The 11,119-nt window shown below is 48.6% G+C and overlaps 2 protein-coding genes across 2 annotated transcripts; one reads left to right on the forward strand and one right to left on the reverse strand.

Moving 5' to 3' along the window:
- Positions 1–1,859, forward strand: LOC125545828 (auxin response factor 4-like; the record flags this gene model as incomplete). The annotated part of the gene is given in 4 exon segments (XM_048709866.1): positions 1–366; positions 669–859; positions 951–1,121; positions 1,323–1,859. Coding segments are annotated over 3 exon segments (720 nt in total), but the record flags the coding sequence as incomplete, so codon positions are not given.
- A 2,481-nt stretch (positions 1,860–4,340) lies between these two features.
- Positions 4,341–8,845, reverse strand: LOC125545829 (aspartokinase 2, chloroplastic-like). Its single transcript, XM_048709867.1, has 13 exons — positions 8,378–8,845; positions 7,927–8,009; positions 7,804–7,844; positions 7,560–7,714; positions 6,969–7,118; positions 6,799–6,894; positions 6,512–6,628; positions 5,745–5,864; positions 5,562–5,654; positions 5,360–5,476; positions 5,003–5,119; positions 4,855–4,917; positions 4,341–4,737 (listed from the first exon to the last, which is right to left on the reverse strand). The coding sequence occupies exons 1-13, from the start codon at positions 8,771–8,773 to the stop codon at positions 4,588–4,590; spliced, it is 1,698 nt and encodes a 565-aa protein (XP_048565824.1). The 5' UTR covers positions 8,774–8,845; the 3' UTR covers positions 4,341–4,587.
- Between the last annotated feature and the right edge of the window lie 2,274 nt (positions 8,846–11,119).

The following is an 11,119-nucleotide window of genomic DNA, read 5'->3' on the forward strand; positions in this document are numbered from 1 at the left end:
CAGCAGCAGTTCTCCCCGGTTGAACAACCCCGAGTGATCCGGCCTCATGCATCAATAGCTCCTGTTGACTTGGAGAAAACAAGAGAAGGCAGTGGTTTCAAGATTTTTGGGTTTAAGGTTGATACTACCAGCGCCCCTTCTAACCATTTGAGCTCCACAATGGCTGCAATCCACGAGCCTGTGCTACAAACCCAAGCATCCGCATCATTAACTCAATTGCAGCATGCACACGCTGATTGTATTCCTGAGCTGTCCGTAAGCACTGCTGGGACTACTGAGAATGAGAAAAGCATTCAACAAGCTCCTCACAGTTCGAAAGACGTCCAAAGCAAGTCCCATGGTGCTTCCACAAGGAGTTGCACAAAGGTATTGTTGTGCTTTCTTCATGTTCATGCCATATGCTGGTCAATATACTTGCAATTTTACAACCTGAGTTGAGCAAGACTTGAGCACTTTGTCATAAATTTGTTGACTGTGTGTGAATCTCTTTGTTAGTTTATGTTGTTATGAGCAAGATACAGCAGGATACTATGTCTGCGCACATTCTTAAATACTGTATACATGGTTGCTGAATTCAATTGCACTGTCCTGTCTGCTTAATCATGTATTCTTTCGTTATTTGTTTGGTCTTACCACTTACTTATATGTTACTCACCATGTTCTTGCAGGTTCATAAGCAAGGTGTTGCACTTGGTAGATCAGTGGATCTGTCAAAGTTTGGCGACTACGACGAACTCACAGCTGAGCTAGACAGGATGTTTGAATTTGATGGTGAACTGATGTCTTCAAACAAGGATTGGCAGATTGTGTATACTGATCCGGAGGGTGACATGATGCTGGTGGGAGATGATCCATGGGAGTAAGCCCTCTATCTAGCCTGGTGCTTGCTTTGATATACGTATGCCGCAGAAATCCGCCTCCCGTTACTTACTGCATTGTGTTGCGAGCAGGGAGTTCTGCAACATAGTGCGCAAGATCTTCATCTACACCAAGGAGGAGGTCCAGAAGATGAACTCGAAGTCATCTACCCCGAGAAAGGAGGAAGGTTCCGCGGATGCCGATGGCGCAAACGAGAAGGCCCATCCCGCCACGTCAAGCCATTTAGATAACTAGCCAACTAGGTATGTGTGCCTCCCGAATCCTTTCTATTGGTTAAGCCGATGTCGTTCCAGTGCATCAAGTTCTCCTTGACCTTAACTCCCTCGGTGGATTCCTGATCGTGCAAGCATGGTCACAGGATATTATTGTTTGCGCCATGATATGATTCGCATCACCGAAAGCGACTAACCTTTGGGTCGTTGTTGGCCTTGGTGCTTGTGCAGGTTGCGTTAAGCCGATTTGAGGCATGAGGTGAGGTATCGCACGGGGAGCTTTGTCCTGCCCTCGCTCGGGTCCCAGCCAGCCAGCCAGCCAGCCAATGAAGTAACTCCTGATGTCTTTTGGTGATCGCCCCCTCCCCCTTGTGATGCAGCAACGACAACCCAACCCAACCCTTTGGATTTAGCTATTTACTTGCTAGGTAATGTAGAGAGAGAGACTTTGCTGCGCTGCGCGATTGTTTATCCGCTGGTTTGCTTGCTTGCTCTTGGCAGTTAAGATTTTTAGGGCCAAGATTTATGATTATCGTTGCCCCCCTGCTTGAATGCATGCTTGATCCTTAGCCCTCCCTCCTCTTTCCCCCCAGCCACCCTGATGTAAATATTTATCTACCTTGCTCTAGCTAGTGTTAGTGAGTAAGTAAGCAAGCACCCTGTATTATTTAACCGACCGACCTGCAGTAGCTGTTCCGGAGTAAGAAACACTGGCAAAGACGATGGTATATGTACGTCTGATCCTGTTTAATGTACTATTAATGGCTATAGAGTGTGAGTGGGACGAGACCCGGTGGTGGTGTCCGGTGGCGCGTCGCTGTCTGTGTCGATCCCGGGACGCATGATGGGCGCCCGGCACCGTATGCGCAATGCAATCCCGCACGCACGCACAACTGATCCGCTGCAGGCGGCATGATTGATTTATCAGTCGGATGGATACATGCCACGGAGCAGTGGAAGGCAAGCGTGTCCGTCCGTCCATCCACCCGTCCGGTTGAGTGCAGGCTCCGGTGGGTCCCTTGCCTGGCCTCATCTGTCGTTGGCCGAGTGGGAGACTAGACTACTGGCCGGCGCCAAATGGTGGCCGCTGGTGTGGACGCATCGGGCTGCTGTTCGGTCCACGAAAGGAACGGCGCAGTGGCGGTGTTGGCGCCGGGTTGGTTGGTACGAGGGAGGTGAAAGTGGTAGGAAGGGGGCAAAGAAAGGCGCCGCGGACTTGGTGGGGGTGGCCGTCGCGTGCCTCCCTTGTCTCGGCCCTGTTTCCGTTCCCGTGGAAAACAAACACGGGCCAACCAGCTTGGCTCGCCCGTCCCTCTCCGCGGGGAGAAAGCGCCAATCTCTTTGCCACTAGGTGCCGTGCCATCTCCGCCGGCGAGACCGAGATGAGGTCGACGGTGGACGTGTCCGGTTTGGCCTCGTGCTCTGTATTGTATGCCTGTCTGTGTTACTGCGCGTGTGTGTGTGTCTGTCTCGGCTGGCTGGGCGGACTTGTGGCGCGCGTGCTGCTGGTCCACGCCGCTGGGAAAAGAGAGAGAGAGAGAGGGGTGGGAGTGCAATGCTGGTAAAGCAACCGCAACGGCCGTGGGGGGCGTGCGCTAGGTCTCTCTTGTGTGCAAGCAAGTCCCGTTCGTTTCGTCCCAGCGCCGGCGGCCGGAGGGGTGGCGATAGGCTCGGCACGGGCGTCGATACCAACGCGCCACAGCCCACAGGTTCGTATCGTATGGACCATGCAAACAACAACAGAAGGGCCAAGAGATCAGCGCTCTTTTTTTTTTTTTTGCGATGAACGGCCCGCCCTCGTGGGAAGTTTTTCTTTAATCAAGCGCGTGGATTCTTCTGTGATTCCATCCACTGTTTAGCATATACCACTGGTAATCATGCCTGGGAGAGGGCGTTGACTGTTGACTGATGGGGATGGATGATGCCGTCCGTGGTCACGAGTGACCGGGAGTGGGGAGGGAGTGAGCGGCACGGCGGGTGCAACCAACCAACCCGCCGGGGATCGCGCACGTAGGAGTACATGCATACTGGTCCGCCAGGACCGAGTGAGCAAAGCTTTGACCACGGGCGCCCCCCAAGTGCCACGACCAGGGTTATTATTACTCGAAAAAAACATGTTACCACGACCGGTAAGTTTATCTGACTGACTACACGCTTAACCAGCGACCGGCTTTGACTGAATGAATCGACCGGAGGAGCGTGACGCCGACCACGACGGCGGTGACGAACGCCGCCCGTCCGTCTCGTGGCCGGGAAGGAGGACGGGGAATCCTGCGTGACCGGCAGGCGGGCCCCGGGGCCGGCACTGTTGGCGCGCGCGGGCGGGCACGTGACATGACCCCGGCTCCACGGCAGCCGGTCGCCGTGGCGGTCGTGGGTGGTCGCAGGCGCAGAGGCGAGCGCGTGGGGTGGCGCAGGCAGGCAGGCACGGGGCGGGGCGGGCGGGCCCGCCACCGGAGATCGATCGGTCGATTCCCGGGCGGCCGGCCGGCCGGCCCTCGTACGCCCACTCCTCTCGCCGCGCCGGACGCGGGCTGACACCGCGAATCGAATCCGAGCCATGCCAAGCGCGCCGCGACAAGCCTCGCTTTTACTACTCGCTCGCTACGCTGGTCGCTACCCCTCACTCCCTGCCGCGTGCGTGCCCGTGGGCCGCTGGCGCCAAGGGGAAGGAAGGGGGCCCGCCCTGCGGCTCGCCTCGGATCTCTCGTCCCGTCTGCCGCAGTTTGGTTCGCCGGCGTGGCGGCCGGCCGGCCCGTCGGCTTGGTCGGCACTCATCATGACCTCCTTTTCCTCATGCTGAGTACTGTAGTAGCACGTATACGTGTGTGGTCGCAGTAGCATGGCAATGGCATGGGCCTTCGCGTGCGTGCATGCACTGTCCATGGCCGGCCGCCGCGTCGTGGTGCTCGGTGGGTTGGTCGTCTCCGTTAGCAGTGTGGTGCATGCATCCATCAACCATCATCCATGCCGTGCCGTAACGGAGGGAGGGAGGCTCGTGAGAGACTGATCATGGCAGCATGCACAGTGGTCTGCAGTTCTGCACCGAGATCGGAGACCAGCAGCGTCCTTTTTGACAAACCTCGTCCGTATGTTTACACGAGCTCCCGAGACCATGTTATCGTTGACACATTGTCACCGGCGACCGACCGACCGGCCGGCGGGCGAGCAGGCGGTCGAGACGACGACCACAGGCCCGGCCATGGGACTTCGGTTATTCAATCACATGTACAGGTGTTGTGCAACGTCTACATGTACGAGGCGGTCGAGACGACGACCACAGGCGGTCATCTGACTCGATTATTCAGTATTCATCACATGTACAGCACATGTGTGTGTGCACGCACGTACGCATTGTCCGCGACTCCACGTGTAGAGATACATCACAGTCTACAAGTCCACACCTAGCCGTTGTTTTGCTTTTGCAGCAGCGGTTTTTCCAGGCGTCATGACTGAAAACACACACTACTACAGTACTACTACTACTGAATACTCATCACAGCTCAAGCCGCAGGTTCTCCTCGTCGAATTCTGCCATCAGGCGATCATCGCCATCGCCATCGCCCTCTCCCTCGAAGAAGGCCTGGTGGAGGGCTTCCACGCACAGCTTAGCCTCGCTGTCGTGCACGATCAGGGACATGTTCACCTGGCAATGGTGGCAAATTCCATGCCGAAAATGTTTTAACTCAACAGACATCGTGGATAGATGTTCTTGTACTCTTTATAACGCAGTAGTTTGATGCAATGGGTGTTGGTTGGTTACCTTTGATGCGCCTTGCGAGATCATCTGGACATTGACCCCAATTCTCCTCAGCACATGGAAGGCCTTAAGATGAGAATATGGGTTAGTCTGATGTTTGTTTGCGACTGTCGTCCCCCAGGAAATGTTTCTGTAAAGTTGGTTACCGTACCTTCTCTAGTATGAGAGAGGATTTTCGCACATTCCCGATGAGCGAGACTATCGCTCTTTGCTGCAGAAGATGGACGAATGCGATTTTCTCCAGCTCTTCCACCACATGGTCAAGCTCCTACGAAATTTACAAAGGCCAGTGAAGAGGAAATCGAGGGTGTATGTAAGGGAGGAAGCTTACTTCATGCTACCAAGCCATTAGAAAGCTAGCATACTACATTTTCCGAAACAATGGTCAAGAAACAAACCATCAGCTCATTTTACAGAGCCATGGTGCTAGTTTTCCAAATGAATTAGGAACACAGATCAATCACAGGTACAGTTACTTGACACTTAGCATGAACCTGGATGAACTTGCCTGTTGAATAAGTTCCCTGCTCCAGATCTTCGATGGGTCGAGCGACACAGAAATGCTGACCTCACTAGTCGCCACACAGTCTACAGATATGCCTAGATCTTCGAATATAGAAAACACCTGCTCAAGCGCGTATACAAATAGTGGATAATGATCAGAATCAACAAACGCGAACCAAACTGAATGTTTTGGCAGCTTAACATACCTTTGCCAGGAAACCAAATTGACCAAGCATCCGAGTGCTCACTATATCCAGCATAGTGACATTTGACTTCAGAACTATACTTGTAAGCACGACCTATGTAGCGGGGAGACAAAGTTGATGGCTGCTTGAGAGGTAAACGGTTCTGATGTGAGAACATACCTAATTAATATACTACGTACAAACCTTATCCATATCTCTTCCTTTGGCAATAAGGGTGCCTGGAGCTTTAGGATTGTATGAATTCTTAACCCTAACTGGTATATCACCTTCTCTAGCAGGTCGCATCGATTGTGGATGTAAAACCTGTTGCAGAAGCACAACAATGAATGACTATGAGCCAAAGAAAAACAACTTTTTAACAGTAGAAGTAACTTTTTTCAGAATACGCAAATCCTTGCATGAAAGGCTCATAGCCTGATAACCACTCCAGGAAGGGTAACCGAAACTGAGATAATGCATATGGATAGATGCAAGTACGCCTGTACACCTTTAATTCTAAATAACGAATATTTCCAATAAAACTCTAATTTCTGAAGAACAATATATCTTCTGATCTTTGACTTCAACAATAACAACAACTAAGCCTTTAGTCACAAACAAGTTGGGGTAGGCAAGAGCTGAAACCCATAAGATCTTCTGATCTTTGACTAGCACACCAAATGTTCTCCTAGAAAAATAAAGATAATCAAACATGTATTCCTTATGCAAGGATTTAAACCACACAATTCATTTTCTAACTTTCTGAGTGATACGAAACTGCAACGAAGAAACATGAATTATCTCCATTTTGAGATATCATTGCAGTGCAGTTTTTCCAGCATCATGTGGACGCTGTCTCTTGATACAAATGGCACACACATGTGTGTGTGTTCTAAAGAAATTCAGTTCAGTATATAATCTTCTTCTTGAACATATTGTTCTTAACTTCTTATATACACAAAACAGCATACCTGGGCACCAAAATAAGCAAGTTCAGCAGCCTCATCAAATGTTAAGTACGGGACTGTCCTTGCATTTGGGTAGATATTTGGATCACAAGTAAGTACACCATCAACATCCTTCCACACCTATCGTGAAGCAGAGGTAAACTTTGAGACAAAACTTCTAATAACAAGGGATACAGCTACTAAACAAATTGGCATGATAACAAACTGGAACAGTCAATTTTAGGCTGTATTTTTTTTCCAGAAATCAATAGTATGGTTTGCTAATTATCTATTTCAGATTTCACATGGACCTGAATTTCTCTCAATCCCAAGGCTTTACCAATGGTTGTAGCAGTCAAGTCACTGCCACCTCTGCCTAAAGTAGTAACGGCACCTGATTTCCAGCCCTGCAAATGATGGCAACCGCAATGAACTAAAAGGTTGCTCCACAAACGAAAAGCTCATTCATCTGTGAGAATACCTTCCCAAGGAACCCAGTAACAATAGGTATCGCTGGATCCCGAATCCAGTCCCCATGTAATCTCTTTGCAACAGCAGGATAAGTTGCTTCCAATATCTCAGCATTACCGAAATCGTCTGTCGTTATGAAACCAATATCAAACGCGTCACACTGCAAAGGCGTTAATGAAGACAATTTAGAACCAACAAGATATCGAATAATGAAACAAAATGCAGCAGAAATTTAATCTGCTGGGAATTTAGAGACTAGCTAACTTCATGGGCCCTTGCGCCAGGCTGAGACCTTAGGGGAAGGAAGCACATACCTAATGTGGAAACTAAATGGAAATGCATGATGCTGAGAAGTGGTGTGATACTACTAACACCACATGTGTTGAGAACATGGAGTGAATCATGATATGAAATTCAGGGACAAGATATCAAACTTTTGAGACTATCTTCCATGGCGGAGGGACACTTATATGCTATTGTAACAAAATTATAGATGTAACTATACTCCTGTGTATTCATTTATGTTGCTAACTTGTTATAAGTCATAAACTGTGAAGCATAGTGGTTCACAGTGAAAATCAAGAACAACATCAAGAAGTACCTGACGTGCTTTGACGCCAATCTGGTTTAAATAAGCCGCAAAAACCCGTGTGGACATGCATTCTCCAAATGACACAAGGTAATCAGTGCTGCGAAGTGTCAGCTCTTTCATCATGGCAACACCTTTCAAGAGCTGCTCCAGTTCATCTAGCTTAGCTGCAAATTTTGTTCACTAGGAACAGTAAGCTTATAATTTAAAAGAAAACTGGAAAGCAGATCCACAAGAGGTCAGTTAGCGGGGTTACCATGTATAACAGATCTTGGCAGTCCAAGTTCATCAACTGTCCTGGATTGACAGTAAAGCAGTCACTGTAAACCGAAAGTATGAAACGCGTTCCCCTAGTAAACTGACTGAAAAGCACACGTACTTGATATGGAGATCTCTGAGCATGTTCCACTCTTCTATTTCGGAAACGCGGGTCACTCCACATCCCACTGCCTTCTCTCCAGCCTAAAAATAAGAGCAAACACACCATGCATTTTAGCAGAAGTTCACATGTGCTCAGAGACTCAAACATGTTGGCTATAATGATATAGTGAATCCCAAGGCAAGGTTTAGTCTTCAGTTACATTCTCTTTGTATTGTTTACAGCCATTGTTGACCTACTGCAATTCTGCAATTATGTACAAAGCTATAGTTTATAGCATTGGCTGAATCTTGACAGATTCTTGATGATTTTCAGCTGAATTATGACAAAAGATGCAAACTTCACTTTAGCTAACACTCCGGTGACTGAAGATTCTTGATGTACTGAAACAGTGAGCCTTATAACTCTTTTTTGGCTGTAAGTCTAAAGAATGACCAGAGAGCAGTCGTACGAGGAGGAGTAGATTGGTGGTCTTCCCCATGGCGGAGAGGACGACGACGGGGCGCTCCTCGGGGAAAGCTTGGATGAGCCCCGCCACCTCCGTCATCCTCGCCGCCGACGACACGGACGAACCCCCGAACTTCATCACCACGCTCAGCTGATCTTCCCCTTCCGCTCCGGTTCCTCCGTGGACGGCGACTCCCGCGAGGACGCCGTCGCCGTCGCCCTCTCTCTTGGCCCGACAGCGAGCGGAATCCGCGGCCGCCATTGCCAGTCCCCTACCACGGCGAGTCCCGCCCTGGGCGCCGACGCGCGCAACTCCTCCATGTGCGCGAGGGGCACTCGTCGGAGGTATCGGCGCGGCGAGGCGGGGCGGGGTGGCGGCGAATCTGAGCGCGATCGCCATATCTTCCGGCAGCAGGGGGGACTGGACTGCTGACTCCTTCACTGTACGGCGAGCGAAGGCGGCTTTGCTATATTACGCTATAGAGACACTTCAGGCGTAATTGTAATTTTACAGCATTCAAACACACGAAACTAGTGCTGTGGACATGCATGGTGTAAAGAAGCATTTCCTCTCAACCTACCTTTCTCTAACCCTAGGTCCTAGCCGCCACAAAGTCTCCTCCATGCAGCCGCCTCACCCCCTCCTCTCTTTCGTCCGGTGATTCGTTAATGACCAAAGGAGTGGAGACTCGTCCTTTCGTTTTTTCTTGGTTCTTGTTTCTCTTAGGTTTTTGTTTCTCAAGCGACATTGACGAGGCGGTGACGTGATTACATGTTGGATAAAGGTCTTTTCAGCATGTCCTACCTCTACGGCGTTCGATTTGGCATTGACGATGACCTTGAGGGTAGGTGTTGCCAGATTTGTTGGATCTTTTCAGATCTTGACAACTAGTGTGTCAATCAAGAGAAGCAGTTGGTGGATCTTGTGGGGCAACTTTGATGTTGCTCAAGACACTGTTTCCAAAGAATATCTCGACCGCACTTCAGGGAACAGAAGCGCTGCTCATTGAAGACTTGCAGCCATTAGAGCAGAATCACATGAAACCCCTGATGATGAAGTTGTTGACTTGTCCTCGAAGCCATTTCTCCCTCGATTTGGTGAGACTAATGAAATTCCACCTTTTGATCCCATTGCGTTCAAAATTGACAAGGAATTCTTCACGGGCCGAAACCCTTACCTTGATGAGAGAACTTCAACTGCTACAAGGTTATGGACTATGGGACAACAAAATTTTTATGCCGGTGCTCTGTGTCACAAGGAGTAGGTTCCTCACAAATATCTGGATATGATTGAGATGTAATAGCTTGCATGATTTAAGGCGGGGCTTGAGTCACTTCAGCCGATTGGGCTTAAGAACTTCGCAACATTCCATCAAGACATAAATGAAGAAATAGTCTTTAGTTCTGCTCTACATTGTTTATATTAGGGAAAGTAGAACACACTAGCACCTGAAAACTACAATGTATGACTCAACATACTCTTTGTCAAGCTAGTGTTGAAGAACTTATGTCATTCAACCCTTTCTGGCCAATTAGGTGTGCAAGCAATGAAGTGCGAAGGCATCATATTCAAGACCTAGTCAAGTCTGAACCATTGAATATGCTCTGGAAGCCAGCGAACAATCCTTGAGAATTTGATCAATCTTTGTAAGTGAAGACAATGTACCACATCATGCGAATCACGGTGAAGACATTGGCTCCCAAGAAAGGTCCTCACAGAGAAGTTGAAGGTGTTATGAGAAACTTTCTTGTGTCCATCATGAGTTGCATACGCTTTGATGTGGAGGATTTATATTTTAGGAGATTGCTCATAGTTTCCCAACAACTCATTGAGCAAAAGCCTTATACTCCTTGGTTGATGAAGTTCATCATGAAGAATGCTAAGAGGTGTCTTTGTTCTACTATGGAGCATGTGAAGTATTTGCCAGCTGTTGAAGTTCCTGCTCTTGACCCTGCACCTTAATTGCCTCAGACAGATGATCGAGAAAAATCAGCTCCATTTGAAGTCAGCCCGTGTACAACTGTAGGATTGATAAGTATGTCTAAAGGTGGGAGGGGATGCATATATAGACTACTAAACACAATAATGTACTCTTTTCCACCATTTCAATTTTTGGCATATTTTAAGATTTTCTAGCAATCTATAGAGCACACCTACACATGCAAGTCTAAAGTAATAGGAAGTGGAAAGAAAAGACATGCAAGTGCAAAGTAAGTAGGTGGAGTTGAGATAATCACAACCACAATTGGCCCAGTGAAGATTTTTCCTGTCGTTCAGTTACTTGGAGCTATCTTACATCCATGTTGATGAAGGTTTCAATCCATGAAGGATCTAAGATCATAAGGATCTTGGTTGCGAGATTCCACGGAGGAACGCTCCATAAAAGGACACTCACCCATGAATGGTCCACGAAGGAGCAACCCAACCTATTCCACAATTGCTTACTCCCACAAAGAACTAGCCTCACTAGGGTAGATCTTCATGAAGTAGGCGATCTCTGAGCCCGTACAAATTTCATGTCTTCTTCACAAACTTGAAGATTTCCAAGCACACCTAGTCGATCTAAGAGGCGCACACACCCTCCAAAAGTAACACGATAGAAGTTGATTAACAATGAGTCCTTGCTCTTGTGTTCAAAAGATAATCTCCTCAACACTCAAACTCTCTCAAGATTTGGCTATGGACTTGGATAAGTATGATCAAGTGGAAAGAAAGAGGGGATTAGATATCAAAGGGTTTGATTAG

The sequence above is a fragment of the Triticum urartu genome, chromosome 3 (assembly GCF_003073215.2).
Source record: "Triticum urartu cultivar G1812 chromosome 3, Tu2.1, whole genome shotgun sequence".
NCBI classification, from domain to species: Eukaryota; Viridiplantae; Streptophyta; class Magnoliopsida; order Poales; family Poaceae; genus Triticum; species Triticum urartu.